Genomic DNA, 23,731 nt, shown 5'->3' on the forward strand with positions numbered 1-23,731 from the left:
TCCAAAAAAAACGTTTCTACTTCAGGCCGTTCGATTGGCCTTTTTATCGATATTTTGCAAATGCAACACTAAAATTTGTCATTCTTTGGAAAAAACGTGCTAATTAGAGCTGGGAATCCATCGATAGTCTCCCCCCTCGATGGTTTTTTAAGCGATGGAAAAAAAATCGATAGTATCGATGGTTTGGTCTTTTTCCATCGATGGATAAAACCATCGATATTATCGATGGTTCCATCGGATTATTATTCAAATAAAATACAAAATTGTTATTTAGGTTTTTAAATTTATCTAATTAACATTTGAAACAAAAAAACTTCAACTTCAACTTCAAACAAAAGCTTCAACTTCAAACAATAACAAAATTCATTAAGATTTTCAGTCTCAACTGGATAACTTAAAACTATAAAAGTCTTTTACACATACTTATTGTGAAACAAAAGCTTCAACTTCAAACAATAACAAAATTCAATAAGATTTTCAGTCTCAACTGGATAACTTAAAACTACATAAGTCTTCTACAGATAGTTATTGTGCTAACAAGCAAAAACACTTAATAATACGTTAAATTACTTTCGAAATTAATATGAGAAAAGACAACGACATTCGACTTAGTGGTTAAGAAGCCATTGGTTTTTATTCAAAAAAACCAATGTGTTCACCTGCTTTGGCTTTAAGCACGCTCTTCGGTCCGATACAATTGCTCCTGCCTTACTAAAAGTTCTTTCAGATTCCGCTGAGCTTGCTGGTATGCATAAATGTTTAACTGCACATTGGCTGAGCTCTGAAAATGATTCCTTGTTTATCTGGAACAAGAATGGAATGTAAGAATAATGGGGTAAAACAGAAAGTTATATAGATTACCTGCCAGTATTGTAAAGGATCCACGTCTTCTGGTGAATTGCTTTGCTCCAAGTATTGCCGAATAGTTATGATTGCATCCGCCCGTGAAGATTTGTGTTTTTCGTCGATTTTTTTTCCGACACATTTGAATAAAAATGAAGTCTTAGCATTTTTTGGCGATTCTGTTATGATAGGATCTGCAATATCCTTCAATAATTCGTAAACCTCAGACTCCAAAGCCAACGCTGCCTGTTGGGCATTAGATGGGTTCTGAAAACCATCTTTTTTTAACCGTGGATCCAGAAGTGTTCCTAGGCGTGGTCCAGATCTTCCTTCATACACAAAAAGCCTCTTTTTCACACTGTTTATCAAAAATTCGCATGTTTGGCTGACCACATCCGTTAACATTTTTTCAGTAAGCTCTTCCAAGCTTTGAGTGAGAGCAAAAGTTGCTGGAATAATCAGGGAAATGGAAACGGACTTTTCAAAAGAGTGGCTATCAGAGGATCCCGAGTCAGCAATACCCTTTGCAGCATGTAATAAGCACTGTTCCACCGCGTTGAGACCTCTTGCAGCAGGGAGTGCGGTTTTTCTGTCCCTTGTGCAATTTTAAACTTAGCATAGGCTGTAGCGCTGCTTTTAAAAAACGAAACAATTCGTTTAGTGGATTTTAATATACCTTGCACATTTTCTAGGGCTAACGCATCTTGCACAACTAAGTTAAGAGTGTGAGCGAAGCAAGGTAAGTGCTTTTTTTTTAGTAGTTCGCAAGTCTTTATCATGGACGCCGCGTTGTCGGTCACAATAGTGTGAACTTTATCAAAAATATTCCATTCATCGCATATTTCGCGAAATGTAGTTGCGATATTTGCGCTTGAATGGTTTGTCTGATCAGTGAGTGGCTTCGTAGCTAACACTACTGACTTGAGCTCGAAGTTTATAATAAAATGGCAAGTTACAGTGAGGTAGCTTATATTGCAACGAGACGTCCACGCATCTGTCGTCACCGAACTTGAACTAATTGCAGTCAGCATACCTTTTAGTTGCGATACCATTCCATCGTACATGTTCTGTACATGTGTGTCCCGTAAGGTTTTCCGGCAAGGCATGGCGTATTTGGGGTCTACCACTTGCATCAAATTTATAAACCCTGCGTTCTCGACAACGCTAAACGGTTGCATGTCCGTTGCAACCATTTGCGCAATGGCTTCGTCAATTCTCTTTTTTTTCTCCGATGTTGAACTATAAACATTTGTCTTTTCAAAATATTTATCTAATCCAATTGGAGGAACGTTTTCCTTCTTCTCTTCATGCACTAGAGGGTGGGCACGTTTAAGGTGCTCCATTAAATTGGAAGTATTGCCACTGGTTCGTAGCTCTTTGCTACAATGCCGACATTTTGCTTGCTGTTGACTTGGTAATTTATCGAAGTGGCACCACACCGATGATGATAACTTCTTCCGCTTTCGCACCGGCTCGTTTTTATCAGATTCCTCAGGCGGCACCATTGCTGAGGGCATTTGGTCATCCCGATGGTTTTCTAATGTTAATATTAATAAGTAAGTACATGTTTTCAAGTTTCTAACTTAATATTGTAAGGGATTCTTAATTTTGATGCCAGCGAAACAATTTTTTTATTTATGTATAATCGTTATACATATGTACATACAGTTGTGTTCAAAAATATAGCGCATCGCCTTAAAAAATTTAAATTAATTTTTCGACATGTTTAACATTAAAAATAAAATTTTTTTTTTTTATTTTTCAAAGAATAGGATATAAAGATGAGAATATGACTAGATTCCGGTAGTTTTCCATTGGTTTTTATAATTTTTTAATGACTTTTCCGAAATACACCAAGAAGTGCCTGTTCAAAATTATAGTAGTGGCAACAAAGGAGTAAAAAAAAAACAGTTTATTTTTAATTAAATTTTTTTTAAGGTGATGCGCTACTATATTTTTGAACACAACTGTATGTACATATGTGAACAAAAAAGTATACAGTCAAGTAAAATAACAAAACTTGTAGGCAGAAAAGGACGAAACACATCGCAAAATGTCACTTTCTTATTCGGTGTATGTTGACTTTTTTCCTTGACTGTATGTATATACACCATTTATATTATTTCTGAAGTCTTTGAATCAAAATCTGGATAATAAACTATCAGCAGGCCCGACGAGAGGGGGTGGTAAAGGTGGGATTCCCACCGGGCCCGAAGTTTTTAGCGGGGCCCGGTTTTTGATCGAAATTATATCAAACAGAATTGAAGTAAAGGGTTTGTGGTAGAGAGAGAGAGAGAGAGAGGGGGGGGGCGTAGCTTACTACCACTGGGCCCTGATATATTCTCGACGGCCCTGACTATCAGGGTAAAATACTTACTGGTGGTATGTAAAAACTTCTCCATTTAAATTGCCAAGATCAAAACGCAGCTCCTGAAAATCCTTGCCAAAAATCCACCTGCTCCGGCGAGCACTTTACCAAACACGTGACCACGCACAAATCAAGTTCGATAGATCGCCATCGAAAAATTTCCATCGATCTATCGCACTTTTTTAATTTCCATCGATACTATCGATGGATTTCCCAGCTCTACTGCTAATCACAGCGAAAATAAAATACAATGAATGGCAAAAGTGGCCGAAATGTTTGTTGCCGAGTTTCAATTTGTCAAAGATCGATTTCCTATGACATTTTCTAAGGCAACGAACTTATGACCATTACTGTATTTGAAATGAATTCTTAACCCGCGCTGAGAAGGCTTTATCAGAAACATTACAAGGAACCAGAATATGTTGTAAATTTGCTTTTTTAAAATAAATGATCAACTTTTTTTAACAGTCTAATTATAACGTTAAACTTTGGATAGCAACAGCAATTAAGTCGCATGCAGAAGCACTTCCGGCCCCTTGGAGTATATATTCTTGATTAGCTTCAAAAGCCGAGTCGACATAGCCATCTGCCCGCCACGATGAATTCATAGACCTGTATTGGACTTATTTCTTTAGATTATTTCTCCACTACATTTATTGACCAATGCGTGTCTAGCTCTATTTCGAGGACTATCAAGTTCTTAGTAGATCTCGGTAACTACTCTAGAATTACATTGAATGTTTCTATTTATTTAAGTTCGCTCATTAAAACCTTTAACAAAATGTCGTCCACCCTTTCATGTTCATGTGACATTTAATTTGATATCAAAGTGCAGTCCATCTCCTTTGGATTGCTTTTAAGGCATTAGCATAAATAATAAATGGCAACTAATACAATTCGTTTCAACTATCAGATGGTATCTTATTGGCGAGATAGGAATATAACATTAGCATTAGCATTGCATTCCCCCTTTAGCCACGAAGATGTGAAAGTAAGGCCTCAGACCGGGCCAATAAATACAAATACATACAAAGTTGGTAAGTAGATGCGAAGGAGGTCTTTCAACCACATAAATTTCACATCAAAATCAATAGAGAAAATCACAGAGATGAGAGACAATGCCCATGGACTATGGGACGAAACCATTCCATAACCATTCCGTCTGACATTGGCTAGTGTTAAAGTTAATAAATTGTGGCCAAAGAGATTTATGGCTTGGCCATTGGCCTCTTGTCGTCGGCAATGACATTTCAATGTTTACATAAGGCCCAAGGAAGCGGAAGGGACGAGAAGGAAAAAGGATGGGAGGGACTCGCTGTATTAATTTCTATTTACAATATGTGTGGGATTGGATTGTGTGTCCGTCCATGTGCGTGACATTGCAACTCTCTACGTGTGTGTGTGTGTGTGCGTGGATGTGTGTCTGGGAAGTGTTTTTCAAATAAAACCACGACCCACTCCCAGGTCTACATATATGTACATATATGCCCACGCCTTTCCAATTGATTAAATCAAACGATATCACAATATGTTCGCCGTGCCCCGGCATTGGCACATCAAAATCTTGCCATGTCATTCGGCCATTAGTGACAAACTCCATGTGCTTCTTCACACTTTGAGCAATTAAATTTTTAATAAACTAATACAAATCAATAAATACATTAGACCTAAAAATATACCTACATATATGTATGTACATATATTAAGGTACTTTAGTTTAACGTTGATTCTTCAGAAATCTTTTTCGCAGGTTTCTCTGAGTTCGTTTCTTTTCTGTGCTCTGCCTAGGAGTCTCGTTTGCCAAAGTGTCCCGTCTCCTTCTTCCCTTGTTCAAAACAATGCAGGTGAGGCCACTAGATCCGCCAGAGGTAGTTCCTGTCGTACCTGTATCTGTATATGTATTTTCTAAACTTGTGTCATAAGTTCCGCTTCCTGCTCTCTCTTGTTCTTGTACATCAGCCGAACTTCTCCCTTGAATGAGCTCTCCCTCTAAGCTTCGGCTTCTAAAGCAAATCTCTTGAGCTGTCCCACTGCTATCGCTGTCCGATGACGATGATGCCGAGCTTAATAGATTGCTGACATACTCCAACGTGGCATTTGCGGTAACCACATCAAATAGAATAGAACCGCCGACACCTTTGGTTATGCCCAAAGCAAAGCCCTTGATGCCAGCCAGAGCTGACGCAACGGAGCGACCAGCTGGTGTGTCATCCAACTGACCGGATTCACGCAAAGCCCTGCGTAGTTCTTTCAGCGACAGCGGTCGAAGGGCCAAGCGTCGAGCTGTGGTTAAGCAAAAACCATTCAAGACTTGATGACTCTTCTTCTCTGTGAACCTCAGGGGCAATCTTACCATCCACCGTAATGCTGATTCCCATCAATATTACCAGCGCACAAATCGTCCAACTTCCAAGCAGCTTCATGTCTGTTAATGATCGGTGATAACTAAAACACTGTTGCCAGTTCTCTTCCACTTTTATAATCTTCCAGCCAAAGAAAGTTCAAATATGCAAATCTGACCTTTGACAGAGCAGCGCCGATCGGAATTTCGAAACCGGTTTGTTTTCAACAATGACCATTAAGAAAGAAGACAAAGTTGGCATAGGTTCTGCGAAACATTTAGCAAAAATTTCATTTCTCTATTTCTATAAAACAGCCAAACCACTTTCACTTAATAATTTGACTAACTGACTGAAATTTCCCTCCCTAAAAAAAAAACCAGAGGGCCGGGGCTAACTTCGACCGCGTCAAAGTTTGTATACCCTTGCAACTTTTTTGGTAACTCTTTCCTTACCTATTAGCCATCAATGTGGAAGAACGTTTTATATAAAAAGGCTTATGTTTGCGAAAGAATGGCCTACAATCGTAGGAAATAACGAAGATATTGATCAAAGTCACTGTTTTCCACCGATCGTTCCTATGGGAGCTATATGATATAGTCACCCGATCTTTATCAAATTCGGCACAGTCATTAACATATATATTAAATTAAGAAATGTTTAATTTAAAAGCAATCGCGTTAAAAGTAACGAAGTTATTTACAAAAGTCACTGTTTTTGACCAATCGTTCCTATGGGAGCTATATGATATAGTCACCTGATCTTGATCAAATTTGGCATAGTCGCTTATAGGCGTAGTAAACTCTCTAATATTAAGTTTCACGACAATAGCTCAGAAAATAACGAAGGTATTGAGAAAGTCACTGTTCGTGACTTGCTCGTTTGTATGGGAGCTATATTATATAGTCACCCGATCTTGATCAAATTTGGCATAGTCGCTTATAGGCGTAGTAAACTCTCTAATATTAAGTTTCAAGACAATAGCTCAGAAAATAACGAAGTTATTGAGAAAGTCACTGTTTGTGACTTGGCCGTTTGTATGGGAGCTATATGATATAGTCACCCGATCTTGATCAAATTTGGCATAGTCGCTTATAGGCGTAGTAAACTCTCTAATATTAAGTTTCACGATAATAGCATAGAAAATAACGAAGTTATTGAGAAAAGTCACTGTTCGTGACTTTGGGGTTTGTATGGGAGCTATATGATATAGTGGTCCGATCCGGCTGAATCCGAGATATACAACGCCTGCAGTATATACAAGCCTACGTGCAAAATTTCAGCTCTGTAGCTCTTACGGTCTAGGAGGAGTTTGCGTTGATCCAGACGGACGGACGGACGGACGGACGGACGGACATGGCTAGTTGAACTCGTCTCGTCGTGCTGATCAAGAATATATATACTTTGTATGGTCGGAGATGCTTCGTTCTATGCGTTGCACACTTCTGACCAAAATTAATATACCCTTTTTGCAAGGGTATAAAAACGGCACAACAACAGAATTTACATGCCCATGCAAGATTAGATACACTTTCAGGTCAAAATCAAAATGCTAAATACAAGACAATAATTAATAACTGATGACGGGATTTGCGTGTAAGTGATGGGGCAAAGGGGAACCAATTGGAATTCGTATAACCACGAGTTCAAATTTAAATTTTTTTTTACGACTTCTTGTTCTAATTTAATACAAAAACCCGAATGTGATCAGCAGATACAATTATGGATATATTTTCTTCCTGATAATAAATAAATCATTATTTATAATCAACAATCGCTTACTAAGGAATTATATTTTGTCTTAACGTTGGATTTTATGACTCTAATAAGTATTTTTATTCATAACTAGAAATATAAAGAATTTCGTCTACGAATTTCCGTCCTTCTGCATACCATTTAAGTTAGAGACCTGATATTTTGCATTACTGGAGTATATCTCGAATTCAGCCGGATCGCATCACTATATCAAATAGCTCCCATATAAATGGCAAAGTCACGAACTGTGGCTTTTCTCAATAAACTATTGTCATAAAATTTAATATGACTGGTCCCAATTTGATAAATTAATATTTGTCAGTTTAAGATACCAATTATTACCTATTATTAATTTTATCATAATTAGATAACTATATTATTTAGCTGTCTGAATATATTCTATTCGATCTAAATGATACTTCTTTAAGTTTCATTTAGTAAGTTAGGAATATAATTATTGGACAAATGGCAAACATCAATCAACAATCAACGGCATATGTATTCCACAAGTTGAAGTGTTAAAAAACTTTGCGTGGGGAATAATTTTTTGTTAGCTTTTTTGCCCAATAGATTTCTTCTTTTTGTTTTTTGTAAATTCTTCAAAGTTAATACGCAAGATAAAAAATCAACATGAGGACGACGAAGGAAAACAACGAAGAAGACTAATTTCGAATCACTCTCGGGAAGAAGAATGTGTTAGCACAGAAACATGACCATGGATGAATTTTTCGTCTAAGCCGAAGCGAAAATATAGTTAAGTTGATAGTTTCCAACTACGCATGTACATATGTATGTATGTATATCATGTACTGATAATAATAAAATATATAATTTAGTAAAACTAAAAACATATACATATGTACATATGTGCATATCCAACCAACATTTTTTCATTGAACAGTTAAGATAATTTTGGAGTTTTTTAAGCATTTGTTTTATGTTTTGTCTAACCATTTCCAATCATTTTTGACCCAAAGAACTAGAGTTGTGTTAAATACACTGGTAGGTAAGTCTAATTCATTTCTGATAGGATTCTTTAAGTAAACGGGCTTTGAAACGGATAACCTAAAAACTTTTAGTGGAACTTTGCTTTTAAAAATGGTTTAAAGCTGACATCTGCCAATTGCTGAAATTTTGTTCCATTTTTACTTTCTTTTATTTCTTGGCGGGGTGGTGCACATAAAACGAAAGTTTGTGGACACTAAAAGTGTCAAAAGCATTTGCCTGGAATCTGTGCGTTTCTTTTATTTATTTGTATGAACAGCTGCAACTGCAACAGCTGCAGCGGTGGCGCAACAAGTGAAATAATGCTTCTGATGCATACCAACTTGTCTGCATATGCCAACAATGGAAGTGCAACATCAACAGTAACATTATGAGAATGCCACCGCCCTCCACAGCGGCAGAAGGGACATGGACAAGGGGCATTCAAAACGCCTCCCGGTTGCATGCATCTTATGTCGCTCTCACTTTCTATATGCCTGTGTGTACTTATGTATGTATGTACATATTTGGTTCTGTCTTTCGTGTTCGCAGCGAAGCGGATAACATCATTTGCAGCTCATTAATCAGTTTTGGTTGAGGAGTCAGCAGCAGCTCAAAGGAATGCGCAGCTACCAATCCTGCAGAGGGGAAATTGTTTTGCCACATTGTAGCAAGTACGCGGATTAAGAATAACTCAAGGTGAAATTTACGAAAACTGTTTCATTTCTAAAGTATTGCGATAATTCAGAGAGCAGAGTTTAATGCATTTCTCAAACTTCGATAAGCCAAATGTTGTGGATAAAAGTTTGTTCCCTTTTTCTTCTTCTTTTTCATTTTTTTCATTGCCAAATATTTTGGTAGAAATATTACAAGACAACATTATTTGTTCCTCTTTATCATCATTGCATTCCGAAATAAATAAGTTTACTCTGGAAATATAAGAATTTTACGAATAATATTACTTCATACATATGTATGTATATGTATTTATGTACATATGTTTAATAGCTTCGAAGACATGCATGCGAATGTTTTTTGTTGCATCACAAAAACTGTTTTGGTTGATATTGACTCGTTGAAAGGTTATCGAGTGAATATATGTACATACATTTGTGCGTATTTATGTATGTACATTGTAGACCGCAAGGGTATTTACACTTCAGTTTATTTTATAATTTTGGTTTAAAAATCACTCGTTTGTTTAATTTTAATTTTTCAAGAATCGTTAAAAACATCGATAGCAGCATACATCGATATTTCTCCATACCGATACATTTTTCGTCACGTGCATTTGCACTTTAAAGCCCTTAGAACTAGCTTGAAACAACTGGCTGACCTCGTTTGTTTAACCAACATTTCATTTCCATCGAATTAGATAGCTGCAAATAAAAAGACTAGATCACACTGATCATTTATCGATAGTATCAAAGTTTATAGTGTGTAAATCAAGTCATCGAAAGCAGAAATCGTGCCAAATTTCATCATTATTAAGTGGGGAGCTACAAACACGTCTAACATTTGATCGGCTATAGAAAAAAATATAAATTTCATTTGTAAGTATGTACATACATATACATCATAAAATATCCGAGCATTTCATAAACCTCAATCCATTACCCAGATCATCAGTAAGGGGGTGGGAAGGTAATTGGATTGGATAAGGCAAGGCAGATTTGACCAAGATCAATACAATGATCCATTCATGAAAATTGGGTAAACGTGCTTTAGTAAATAACGGTTGTTATTGGATTTGTTTTAAGTTCCAACGGCAATGTGAATTGTAATAGAAAAGCATAGAAAACGCGTTTAAAACTCTTACATAGTTATTTATGGGGGTTCTGATTTGATTCTTCCTCTCTTAAGCCTATTGTTGTATATGCAACTTTTAATATTTTTGAAATGTTTCTAAATTGTGAGACAATTCGGAACTTTTCTTTACTCTATGTCTGATGTAACCTAAAAATAAACTTTTTTTTCGTTTTCGTCTTGTGATTCCCATCTCTGGGATATAGCCGCCCTGGGCAATGGCCTGTCCGCCCTTAGGTTCGGCCCTGAATATTTGAAACGCCTAATCCAAGAAAAAGATTCAGAAAAAACTAGAAATATACTTGCTCAAATCTTCACTTATTTTTGTATTCAACTTTGAGATGAAGTTTTATATGTTCATTAATATTATTGAAATAAACTAAATTAATTGAAATTATGTTTTTAAGGTACTACATTCATGAAATAAAACCAGGACGCGTTTGACGTTTTGATATAATGGCTGAAATCCCTACATGTAAGTCCATTTAAACGAATGATGAAAAAAAAATACCAATAAAAAACCAATTATCGTGTGGTTATTGATTTACAGCTTCCAAACACTACTATATCAAAGATGACAAGTGCTACACAGAGGATCACATTCTCGTCCAGGAGTTATATTTGTACAACGTTCCAATAGAGGTAAGTCCCTGCCTAAAAAATAAAACATTGTTTATCCAATATTTCTTTCAGCTAAATGACGATGAAGTACATCAATATTTTAAGAATTATGGCGATGTGGTGTATCTGAGGACCTGCTACAATAATGGTAGAAAAAGTCCTTTGGAAATTCCGGATTTATCCAACACATCGAACAAAGAACAGAACGAAAAAGAACAGCAAGAGAAAACCGGCCGCGTCCTATTTGCCCGTCCACTCGATGCAGCTAAAGTTTTGCTGAGTCAGAAACATCTCGTGAATAGACATGAATTCCATGTCAAGGCCATTGGCAGTTATGGCCCAGTTGAGCCACCAAAAGATCCACCAGAACAGATAGATATATTGAAGATCCCTGATGACTGCTTGGTTAAAATCCTTAAATATCTTCCGTTGCCCGATCAGTTGCAGTTTTTACGATGTTGCGCTCGCTTTCGAGATGTCTACAATTTAGATACGAGACCCTTACACAAGTCGGTAGATTTCAAAATATTTGACACCTTGACTGTGTGGGACATGCGTGAGTTTTTCTTTATCTTTGGTCGAAATATTGAAACTTTTCAAGGTGTGATTAAGCCGCGTCTTGAGCGGTTTTACGACTATTTTGGAAAAAACTGCGTAAATTTAAAGTCTTTAAAACTTCGGAGCACTCAGCTAAGTTCCCGAAATGTGTTAAAAATGTTTGCCAATACCAGCAACTTGGAAAATCTGGATCTAAACGGATGCAGTCTTACTGAAGGAAGTTTAGTGGCTTTAAATAATTTAAAGAATCTTAAAAGTCTTATCTTGTCCCATAATTGGCAACGTAGTGGGATTGATTTAGAGAAACTTCCAGTATCTATTAACACTCTGGGACTTTTCAATTGTAGAGATAAAATGTCGAGTTATTTGATGCAGATGGGAAAGTGTTTACCAAACTTGAAGGACCTTAACATCTCGGGTATCGACAACATACACTCGGATATTAATGAATATCCGATTTCAATAGAAACTTTGCGCTTTAGAATTTTCGATAAAACCAACTATAAGAAAATAGCAAGTTTGCCTAATCTGAAGAGAATTTACATTCAAAGTATACACTCAACTAATACATTCACCCAACTTGTAGATCAGCTTCTCGTTACAAAATCGGAGCAATTGGAACAACTAAATATTTATAATGCACACGATATAACTAATCAGATGCTTCTGAAAATAGTAAAGTTTGACAAATTGCGTAAACTCGTTCTCTCCGGGTCGAGGGACATTGATGATGACATTTTGGGGGCGTTTACCAAGATGAAAAACCTTGAGCACTTTTGTCTAGAATATAGCATTTGCGTTACCTTCACTGGTGTTTTGCGCCTACTACAGGGCTGTCCAAAGTTGAAAGAATTAGATCTTTTTTATTGCCCACACTTAACTAAGTTTCGAATGCGCAACATGGTCAGTCTCGAGGGATTACAAGCAACTATCAACAAGGTAAAGAATCGTGAGCTGTCCGTCCGTCTTTACGTGGGAAGTACCACAATCGGGGGAGTCAAGAAATGCTAATTCTGACGTGGCTGCCAATAATGTAATTAATATAAGATTGGTCAATTGAATTATAAATTATCCGACTAATGGAAAACAGATAGATCTGAAATTTCTATCTACATACATTATCTTACATTATCCATAATTCACATATATCTATATATATTATCTATACTATAATCCAGAAATTCCGAAAACTGTAACAATAGAAACTTAATCTAGATTTATAAATGCTACAAAAGTTTAACTCTGAAGAGTCATCATCCAAAACATTTTATTTTTACGGTTATCTTTACTTTAATGGACAATATTAAATGAATAAAAAGCAAAACATTTTATTTGACAAAAAGAATGTACTGACAGAAACTTGATATAGTCTATGTACATACTTTTATACTGCAGAGGATGTTTTTTTTTTTTTTTTTATTGAGCATGGAGGATCTAATATATGTTCTTTTAGATGGATAATCCTTTAATAATTATTGATTATAATCAATCTTAAACTGTTTTCCTTGAAAAAATTATCAAAAATGACTTATATTTTTGGGCTTTCATCTTTAGTTTCTTATTCTCATCATAAGATCACTTTTTAAGCTGTTTATGTGTTTTGAGTTGGATATACAAAAAATTAGAGACTAACATAATGCTCTTTTTTAAAATGTGTCTAGGATAACTCAAACAGTTTGCATTAGAGTTGGTGGAAATATAGTGTTACCCTTTTGAGTAAAGAATCAACTTTTGGTTTGGGTTTTATTGAACACAAAAATGGTTTAAAAAAGATTAAATGCAGTAAGATTCAATTCTCTCAAACGTATTAATGTATTAGCATGCTATTTTTGACAAAAAAAAAAAAAAAAAAAAAAACATTTCTCAATCCGTAGAAACTATTTGGTTTTTAAATATAAGACTCTTAGAGGTATTGTCGTTTCATTAAGGATCCGTTTTTAACTTCAATCGGAATTGTTAGTCTTATTACTTAAATGCTCTACTGCCCTCATTGGCCAGTTTAGACGGGCTTCCTTCGCATATGTGGTAAAAATATGCATTAGTTTTACTTTTAGTTCTTCCTGGACGGAAGTACTAAAGTTGTCCATGGCAAAGTTCAAGTTCTTAAGGACCAATCTGGGCTTGCAGGTCATCATATTGATCTCCGGTATATAATGTTCTGGATAAATTGTCCCTCTGGTCTCAGGCAGCGGCCTATTGAGATCGGAAGGAGGTGTGCCCTCTGGTCTTATCTGACTATAGATTTCCCTCATATGGCAATAATAGTTCTGATTCAGAAGACAGCGACATTCAGGATCTCGCACATTTAGAATACGTTGCTGGCGAATGGCATGCTGCAAGCTTAAACGGCATTCAGGAACTAAGAGATATTGAAAATGCTAGGATTAGAGTCAACTCAAGATGATCAAAGTGGGGAATATAGCTAGGCACCTGTGCTATTAAGATTTTTGGCAACTCTCATCCAAGCCGCACGCTGTTCTATTGTAGTGGCTCCCGCATAGGTATGAGGATTATTACGCAGCTCCTGGGTCAGATGGAATGGACTAATTGAGGGCAATATTGCCGACGTACCCTGCGGATGTCTCACTGAATTCTCGGCGGTTGGTGGAACAGGGCCATGGATCTCGGGCAGCGAAAGTGGGGGCCAATCCCGGTCATTTGCAGATGATAATGGTGTGGTAATCAGCCGACCGGTAAGTAGACGTTTGGCCTCTTTTGAGTCCCAGGGCATGATGAAAGTAGTCAATTTGATTGTCTTAAATGCATTCTCCTTGCCCATTGAGTTGCTTTTCGACGACTCGTGGAGGCTGCATCGTATTACTTCTTCCTGAAATTTTCTGTGTACAATATAGTAGAATGGCTCCAACGGATGATAACGCACCGAAACAAGAAATTTCAACTGTTTCAGCGACTGCCACCAGTTCTGCGGCCAAGGATTTTCAACACCCCGTTCCAGATCTTCCATATAAGTGCGAAAAGTCGACTTAAATGTTAAGCAGATTTTACGGCAATTCACTGCAAGAAAGATTTTATAAAATAATGCAATTATTTTTTCTCCAGACCACTTACTGTTCGGAAACTTTTTACTAACTGATCGCCATATTTCCTGACGTTTTTGTTCAGTGCATTTGTGACAAGTCCGAAGTGGCTCGCCGGGACGTGGCTTTCGTAGATCACAATAGAGGTGATCACAATGTCCAAAATGCTGTAGCAGAGCGGGCAGTTTATCCTTGTGATTGATCCATTGATTTTCACTTGCTGTTTTATTGAAATCACTAAACAGATAATGCGATGTCTCCCATATCTTAATGTTGGTTTCGATTGGGCACATTAGCTCCGACATGGGAGCAATGTGGGGGAAATGCCGATATATTTTCCACCAGAAAACTCCAACAGCCACGACAGGCAGCCTCTGTCAATTTAAGAACAAACAATTTAATATAATTTAAAAACTTTATAGGGTTGTTCTTATTTACACACATACCCGGTACATGGAATTTGTGGGAAATCTGCTGCCAAAAGTCGTCGTTTTTCGATAGGAGTTGTGGATTCTTGCTGTGCAGCTGCGGTATGGACAATATCTCACGAATAAACGACGCAGTGCATTTCATACTCAGTTGGTAATGAAAGGCGACGGTTTTACTCCAAACATGCAAGGAACAGGCGTTACCGAGGATCTCTACAAGTTCCACTTTCAAATCATTTGGAGTTTTCTCAGTAGTGGATGAAGCTAAATAAGCGGTCTCCGTGGCTGAAGCAACTCCATTCGATCTAAAATTTAAGGCGCTTTTATGATTTCTCTTCACTGGAACATTCAATGATAGTATAGGTAATGGGCTACCAGAGGACAAGCTTGTGGTTGCGATCGCCACTGAGGTTGGGTTTGGCTTGGTTACAGACTCTTTGATAAAGTTAAGGGTATTTCCCACTAATTTTTGTTTTTTTTGCAGGAGGGGCAAGTGAGACTGATGGAATGGATGGTGCAACATTGGAGTTGCTTAAAAGAAGACGCACTGTCACTGGGTTTCCATTTCTTGTCAAGGGTTCGATGGGTTTCCATGCGGTGCCCAGAGAGGGAAACTTAAGAGAAACTAGAGAAGTGGTCGAAATGGAACTTGTGCTTGTAAGCAATAGTGATGATGAAGTTGTTTTGGGATTGGAATCGGAACCAATGTTGGTGTTGGCTGACGGCGGATATACTATGGCGAATGGCAACATCTGTTTGTTCATGGAGCCGATGACGTTTTCGAAATACCATCTATCCTTTAGCAAGTAGCCACTTTTACGCATTTCAGAAAGCTCATGAAACAAACAACGAAATGTTAGCCAGGTGACCTCACAACTCTGACAACTGCTATTCACCATGCTGGCGACCTTTAGCCAGAGATCATGATAGCGTGGTGGTTTTTTGGCGGGGGGCACATTCAATTGCACAAATTGCAACAATTCAGGCAACCCTTTAACCGTATTGATCAGAATTGAAGTAGTGGGAAAATGTTCGATGGGATCAAACCAGTCATTCTGCAAATACAGCGAAGACTTGCACACAGTGTTAGGTGTACGACTGACGTAGGGGCCAAGGAAGGAGAGCATATGTCCGAGTTCCGAGTGCTGCAGTCTGTTCCCAGAGATAATCAGCTCCCATTCGTAGCGCGTTTGAAGACGGAGCCACATTTTCATTAGCTTGGTAGCCTTATCGCGCAATTCATTTGATATTGAGAGCCAGATAAGGCCCCGATGTCTATAATTATTATAGTCCGTGTGATCAACATCGTAGAGTTGCGGATAGGATTTCACCGCCTCAATGAGGAGCCGATGTGTGTTGGTGCACGGAAACTTAGTTACGTCTTCGTCGGCAATCAAATCGACATCAATAATTTCGCAAGCAGCATTGCCTGCCGATTCCAGGCTCTTTTGTTTCAAACTCTCAACAGGCATTTTCGGTGAACTCTGTGGTTTCAGTTTCAATTCGGCGACATGGTCAAAGAGAAACATCAAATCCTCTTCGAGCATCATAAACGGACGACGACCCCGAATGGCGCCGCTATTATGACCGATTGTCCGTCGATAAGTGCTTAAGCGTCGCACATGTCTTTGATATTTATATCGAACCTTTGCCCATGTGCTAAGGCACTCGACCACATCGAGGGACAATTGTTGGGCTATGTCCTGCCACAATTCTTTCTTGTACGCAGGGTCATAAAATTGGTGATGTGTAGTATCATAAAGGGCGTTCTGTTTGGCTACCAAGGCAATTAGACGACGCTTCATCTTAAGCTTCTCTAACGAAACCTGCGTCTTCGGCTTGTCTTCCTCCATGATAGTCCCTTCAACGACATAATCCTCTGAAAAATAAATGAAAATTTAATTTGGAATATTATTGTCCGTTATCTTTCGACAGACCCTCCATTGCACACAACATTTTCCTTGCTACGTATATTGAAACTTTCGTACATGTATCTGTTTTCCACATATGTATGCCTGCCGAGTAGAGTTGGAACAAATATCGATATTACGATACATCGATAACTTTGTATTTTTGGAAAGCATCGATGTTGTGTAATCACCATCGATAGTTTCTAATTTTTAAAGTGAATTGAGTTGGATGAGAAATTTCGCAAAAGGACCAAATAATGAACAACTTTCTTTAAAGTAGCGTTTTTCAGTCATAGCTCGCCAGTACAATGCACACTGGGCTGAATTGCCAAATAAGTGGCATAAAGTCGAAAATTTTGTGGAAGCAAATAATTATTCTAATTATGTATATTCAAACTAGAGTCCCGAAATATGTAGGAAAAATCGATGATAGCTTTTACCAAACATGCAACCCTGTCATTCTGATCAAGCTTCAAAGTCAGGTGATTAGTCAGCTGATGCCTGCGACAAAATTGGCGGGAAAGTTTTATTTACTTTGAGCGCTTGGCAAATTTACACAAAAGAAAAATAAGATAGTGGAAAAAATGGATTTTGGAGGCCAAGCTATGTAGAATGTATAAAACACAACAATTTGGTGTTCAAATTTATTATATTTTATATATCTGTACTGTTTTGTATTGTCCAAAAAGATAGAAAATTAAACAAACGTGTTCGTCTTCTGTGGAGTAAAAACTTACCTTCTGTGTGTTTCTGGGATATGTAATGTATGTGAAAACTAAGTAGAGAGTGTGTATAAAAAGTTAGTAATAATCTTGTTTGCGGCTTTTTGCGGCTTTGGCGGTATTCTGAACTTGTAGATCACATTGAGTTCTGTCATTCAACGCTGCTGGACGTATGGATTGACAGCGACCGCAACTCTGCCGTTCTTGCAAACTGGATATTTGGCCAATTGACGGAATGTTCGCTAACCAATGAAAGCATTAGTGAAATTAAAAAGAATGTTAAAACCTTTGAAATATACATTACTTCGAATTTACAAAAGTGCAGCAGAAATATGCGCACATTCTGAATGAAACATTCACAGTGGCTATCAATGAGCTTTAAAATTGGATTGGACAATAAAGATGATACGGACAGTCTTCAATTGGGTTCAAAGCTAAATTATGATGAAGCTGGGCCCCGTCTTGATTCATGCTGCTACAATGGCAGCCAGAAAATCAAATGAAAGTAACACTGCATTTGTGCTTAAAAATTTTAGCAATTCTGAATGTGATGCAACTGAAGCTAAAAGAAAATTCGGTATTGCAGAACCAATACCTTTAACAATAAATGAAGCTTTGAAATTCTTGCTGGAAAACTCGATAAGCAAACGATTATACAATGAAATTCGTCAAATAAGCAAACAGCATAATTGTGACATATATCCAAGCTACCGAAATGTCCAGGAAGCTAAATTGCAATTGAGACCTATGGGTATAACAGTTACAGAAACTATGGCAAAAGTTACCTTGCAAGATTTGTTAAATCACAATAATATGATGGATGTATTCGAAAGATCTATGGACACTTCAGATCCCCTCATTTCAAGTATATCCATTAAGAAAAGGGCAGCTCGACATAAAAAAAACCCCCTTCCGCGAGATGTCATTGAACTTTTAGAAACGCCACATTATAATTTTCCAATAAATGTTCAGTCTTTAGATAATGATTACAGTTTTCATGATGACTTCGACTCAGAAATAGAGGATATAAATCCATATGCGTTTGAATTAGATGTGGAAAACAATTAAAAAATGAACTTTTTAAAATTGTTAGTAACTAAGACCTGTCTTTAAGTAAGAATTAATTCATAATAAATATTATATTACTATCACTAAAACATAAAAAATATTAAAATTTTTGTACTTTATATAGTTTTCACACTTTCCTTTGTGATCACGTATACGCATTGTTGCCTTATATGGGCTACTGGGGAAGTCGTGGTCAAATGAACTTCAAATTTTGTTTCAATATTTAGAGTGCTATTCTTATCAAATATACCAAGTTTCAGCTCGATATATGAGTTATTCGACTTTATGCCACTTATGTATTTGGCAATTCAACCCAGTGTGCAATGGTAACAAGCATCGATGTGTGTTCTACTGCCGGAATACAAAAACGTATGAAACTTTTCTTACCCACAGAATCCTTGAGTTCGAGACAAATAAGAAAATCCTACATGGCAGCGTTTTTTCCCCACTGTTATAAGGTTACAGGGCTGCCAAGTTTTTTGGTCAATATAATATGAACGAATTTTAAAAAGAACTGAATTGAGGCATTTTATAAATTTATAACATTTAACTAATGTTTTGTGGAAATTTAAAGCAAATTAAAATGAAACTGACAAAGACAGTGAATTCAAGTGAAAATCATCCACAAATAGTTTTGATGGTTGGGTGATAAATGTAAGTTATCCATCTGTAAGGGCTGTCCAAACGAATTTTGAGTAGTAAGAATCTAGTTAACTTCACGTTTCATATAACTTTCAGTTCGCAGACTACGCTTTAAAATAGAGAAGTGAATTTTATAATTCTGAGAGCCAATCCTATTTAAGACAAAAATATATTTTCCCGAGCTACGACAAATTAATTACAAAAGAAGTCCCAGAGTTTTCGGCGAGTGTTCCTTTGAATTATTTGTTGATTCACACGGTTGAGCGTCTAGTGTGAGGAACTATACTTATCTTCATAAAAACATATGTATGAGTGACTTCTCAAGGTTTAATGTATCTTTCTTGCTGTTTGGAAAGATTGATAATCCTTTTTTTGAGGATATGGATTGCACACAGCTTATATTTTCTTTTTAGAATCCTCTTCGTACGTTTTGTGGTTGGAGTTAATAGTGGCTACCGCTTTCAAATTTACTAAGACCGCTCCGGTAGGCGAATCCATGAGTTTTAAACTTCAGACTCCATTCAGGACACGGTATTTCGGACTGAACTTTAATCCTGACACATTAATTGTTCCTTTTTTAGTATACATAGATCAATCGATATCGCTATGTGTCCATCTGTATCACATAGAAAACACCAATATTATTGTCTTCTACGATATTTTGTACTTTCGCCTTCTGTTTCGTATAGGTATCTGTACATGGCATGCTCGAATGGGTTTCATGCATCAAGGCAAATGGGCATGCAATGCCAACATCAGAGTCAGCATCCCAATCGGCCTCGGCATCATGGTCGAAAAGATGTCGGAGATATCGTTTGCCATGGCGGACGTGGGCATTTTTCAATAGCCATGATGATAACACTTGAATATACACACACATACATACATGCATGTTTGGATGTATGCTTGTGTAAAAGTGAGTATTTTTATAAAGGAAGCGAATGCAGTTATTGGCTCGTTAACATTAAACGCCTTGATGCATGCAATACTTGTTAATAATACAAGAGGAGTAAGTACAATGAATCAGCAGGATGGAGGAGCTTTCCTTTTGATGGCCGCCTTGGCATTTGACTGACTTTTGATAGGTCACAGCGAGGCATTTACGTTTGTGTGTGTGTGTTTGTGTGTATAAAATGTGTATCCAATCAATGCACAGCCATTTGTCCCTGTCGTTTATGGCCCAATTGTTATAAGTTGCATCGCAGCAAATTTATGAGCCTATTGTAACGTTTCGCTTTATGGCGCAATTTAAATGTTAGTGAAAAACAACAACAACAACATGGTCAACTTTTATTCCACTTAATTGTGCTCAACAAAGGCATAATTTAACGTTTATATTTTTTAACAATACTTTCGTTATTTGCTTCAACTTTTCCAACACCCCCGACATATGCATTTGCATATTAAAGCTTATCGATTCAATTTTTCGACCATAGCTGAAGGGCAAAAGTAAATCTGCAGATCTTAACTTTAACATTAAGATTTAATCTGAAATTTAGAAACTTGTGGAAACAATTATCCAGGACTTTTAAATAATTTTTTTCATTTGTTAGTACCATATTCCAGTTTGAATAAAGTAGTTCAAATCTTTGGCTTTGAAATTAACACTTATGTTGAGATTATCTCTTAGGCCTTCTTTCGAGAATCTCTTCCCCATTATGTTTTCCTTTCATACACAATTCGAACCCGACAAAAAGACTGGCAAGTCAACAAACTTGACACACAAAACAACATTTTTGATAAGGGGTCATGTGTAAATTTTTGGGGTAGCGTTTTTATTTGTGGCAATTGAGAAGACGAGAACAATCCCAGCTCGGATATGTGTTGGCATTTTAAATTAACGTTAATTGAATAGGGTCGAGAAGTGTTTCGCTTTGTTTTGGCAGATCTTTTTTATTATTATTATTATTTGCACATGTCAGAGAGTCAATCAGTCGGCCAGTCAGGCTGTCAGCTGTCAAGGTTCGATAGAGATAGGGGGAGAAGGCAACAAATTTTGGCATTTTGTTTGACGTAGAAAAATTGATTTACTGACCTAAGGAAATCTATAAATAAATTTAGACAATTCCAAAGTAATAATGTTTTGGTACATATAATTTAACTACTATAAACCTCTCACAATTAGATATATGTATATGTATATGTAATACATGTCCTTAATATTGGCAACTAATCAATCCAATTCAGTCTTTGCATCAACCTTACTTCTCTTAATAACTTTGGAAGACTAAAATCATGTTAATCATAATAGAAAACTAATAAGAAGCCAGGATAAATAAGAAGAGATCAAAGAGGCAAGGACTTCAATTGGATTCCCTAAGGCTAAAGGACATGTGTGAGACATCCTAATTGAAAATCGTGATTTTCGATTGTCGTTTTCGATTTCTTTGCTGTGAAAATTCAATTATTATTATTTACGGCGACTCCTTTTGTTGGTTTTTGGTTGTCAATTGTTTTTTAGATCAATTGCCTAATTAATTTTACACTGGATTTCAGCAAGTTTTTGGGACATTCATAAATATTTAATGCCAAATAATTAACAGCAGACGAGGAGGAGGATGCCGACAGACAAGAAGGAGTCATGATTGATTGCCTCCTGCTGTCGTTTGGACAATCATAAAATTTCCGTTAATCAAGTTTAATTAATTAAGGCAACAGCCGACGACAATGATATGGACTTCTGGCTGGGCCCTTTGTACACTTCATCCATGTCAATATTTCCGCCTTTTGGCCGAATTGTAAATTATGCAATACCTTCCCAGACCAAGACGACGGTGGGCTGGGCGCGGGTGTTGACATGGAGATGGAAGATGACAATAATAATGATGTGGACCCAGGGACCATGAGTCTGCAGGCATTCTTAAAGATTACAAAATTGAATTCTGTTACTTATTCCATTTGCATATTCTTCAATTGTAAGTATTCATTTGTTTAGGATTTATATTAACCCACATATTGATCCATTTTCTGATTTGTTTGCCTAATTTGTGACAATTTATTTGTCACTTATCAGTTTACTGACCGATGCCCAATGCCGTTCAATTACTAAATTACATCCTAATGGCTACGACTAATTACTTTCATGGGCATTTAACCAATTTGTTTCCCAAATCACGTTTCAGTCGCTCATTCGAATAGCCAGCAAAATGACAGTTCTCTTTTTCTTTCCGGAGCCAAACACTTTCTACGATTGTGTTAGATTCATCTGTGACATTCAGTTCTTTATGTGCTGCAATGGGTTCTACCACATGGAGATTAGCTTATGGTCTCGCGTCTACTCCATAGTCTTTGCAGTTCTGATCATATTTGGTCTCTTCGGCTCCCTCGTCGTCATAATGTTGGACGGTGATCTCCGGTCTCGTGTGCTGGAAATGGATAGCTTGGTGTTGGGTATTGTGGGTCTGGAACTGGTCATGTCCACTATGGTGTTTGTGGTCACCATGATGACACTGCAGTTTTCAGCCCGGCGACATTTGTCTATCTATAAACGGTTAGCCAAAGTGGACAAAAGACTGATAAGGGATTTCGGAGCAAATCTAAATTACCGCAAATTATTGAGAAAAAATGTTGTTCTATTAACAATAATAAGCCTTCTCTATGTCGGCGCTATAACCAGGGGACTAGCCCTCATCTCTGGTGGACAACAAATACTTCTGATTCTGGTAGCAGCTCTTTGTTACATTGTGGTAACCGGAGGACCACATTTCACAGGCTACATTCACATGCGTCTGGCCGAACTATTGACCATACGGTTTCGACTTTTGCAGCAGATCCTGAATAGAAATTTTCTCAAGTGGAAGTTCCCCAAGCCACAGATCCGAGATCAACGCTTACGTGAAGCAGTGGAAATGGTGCAAGAATTGCATTATCTGATCATTGAGATAAATGAGGTTTATAGCCTTAGTTTGTGGTCGGCCATGGGCCATGATTTCACATTGAGTACTAGTGAGCTTTACATTATATTTGGCCGGTCTGTGGGCATTGATCCAACCGAGGGCGCTGATCTCGATGACTTGAGCAATGGAACTCGCATTGTGCTGGCCTATGTTGCCTTGTGTATGCTGCCTCCGTTCTACAAAATGCTTATTGCACCATTCTATTGTGATCGCACGGTTCAGGAGGCTCGGCAATGTCTTCATCTGATCGAACAACTGGATAATTGGTATCCGGCCAACAGAGAGATACACAATCTCGTTGAAGCGTTGATGAAATGGCGAAGGGAATCCCAAATAAAATTTAAAAGTGGATTGGATGTGGTGCTCGATAAGACCGTAATTAGTTTGGTGAGTAATTAAAAACACATTTTGATTAAATTTAATTGGTGCTCATCTTATCGATTGCAGTTCACATCAACTGTCTTTAACTATTTGCTAATACTTATACAATTCAGCATGACCCAGAAGATGGGTGAACAAATTGAACAGCAAAAAATTGCTCTACAAGATTGGATAGGCTCGTGATGTATGTAAATGCAGAGATCGACTTGCCATATGTACATACACATACATACATACATCATCAAGTTAATTAATTTACTTACTCGTCCTTCTATGCTTCGTTAACATAGAAACTCCATAAATAAGTCAGCGGAAGAGACAAAGACCACTTGGAGATGCCAACCTACTCTCCAATGCAATCAGGCTCGTGTC

General features: G+C 37.3%; 4 protein-coding genes and 1 long non-coding RNA gene across 5 annotated transcripts; 2 read left to right on the plus strand and 3 right to left on the minus strand.

Moving 5' to 3' along the window:
* Positions 1-1,353: 1,353 nt before the first annotated feature.
* On the minus strand, positions 1,354-3,308 carry LOC137575587 (uncharacterized). The gene is made up of 3 exons (XR_011032199.1): positions 3,221-3,308; positions 1,877-2,380; positions 1,354-1,473 (listed from the first exon to the last, which is right to left on the minus strand). It is a non-coding gene; the product is annotated as an uncharacterized lncRNA (long non-coding RNA).
* A 1,620-nt stretch (positions 3,309-4,928) lies between these two features.
* Positions 4,929-5,634, minus strand: LOC137575457 (uncharacterized). The gene is made up of 2 exons (XM_068288038.1): positions 5,565-5,634; positions 4,929-5,494 (listed from the first exon to the last, which is right to left on the minus strand). Exons 1-2 carry the CDS (start codon positions 5,632-5,634, stop codon positions 4,929-4,931), a joined length of 636 nt encoding a protein of 211 aa, XP_068144139.1.
* A 4,138-nt stretch (positions 5,635-9,772) lies between these two features.
* LOC137575437 (F-box/LRR-repeat protein 20-like) lies at positions 9,773-12,373 on the plus strand. The gene is made up of 4 exons (XM_068288016.1): positions 9,773-9,842; positions 10,503-10,570; positions 10,646-10,737; positions 10,789-12,373. Exons 2-4 carry the CDS (start codon positions 10,552-10,554, stop codon positions 12,283-12,285), a joined length of 1,608 nt encoding a protein of 535 aa, XP_068144117.1. The 5' UTR covers positions 9,773-9,842; positions 10,503-10,551; the 3' UTR covers positions 12,286-12,373.
* Positions 12,374-13,217: 844 nt separating this feature from the next.
* Positions 13,218-16,720, minus strand: LOC137575458 (uncharacterized). The gene is made up of 5 exons (XM_068288039.1): positions 16,678-16,720; positions 14,759-16,619; positions 14,344-14,686; positions 13,705-14,289; positions 13,218-13,633 (listed from the first exon to the last, which is right to left on the minus strand). The coding sequence occupies exons 2-5, from the start codon at positions 14,765-14,767 to the stop codon at positions 13,218-13,220; spliced, it is 1,353 nt and encodes a 450-aa protein (XP_068144140.1). The 5' UTR covers positions 14,768-16,619; positions 16,678-16,720.
* A 5,508-nt stretch (positions 16,721-22,228) lies between these two features.
* On the plus strand, positions 22,229-23,542 carry Gr57a (Gustatory receptor 57a). The gene is made up of 2 exons (XM_068288040.1): positions 22,229-23,365; positions 23,426-23,542. Exons 1-2 carry the CDS (start codon positions 22,229-22,231, stop codon positions 23,540-23,542), a joined length of 1,254 nt encoding a protein of 417 aa, XP_068144141.1.
* The last annotated feature ends 189 nt before the right edge of the window (positions 23,543-23,731 follow it).

This window comes from Drosophila tropicalis, unplaced genomic scaffold (genome assembly GCF_018151085.1).
Source record: "Drosophila tropicalis isolate 14030-0801.00 unplaced genomic scaffold, ASM1815108v1 contig_573, whole genome shotgun sequence".
Lineage (NCBI taxonomy): Eukaryota > Metazoa > Arthropoda > Insecta > Diptera > Drosophilidae > Drosophila > Drosophila tropicalis.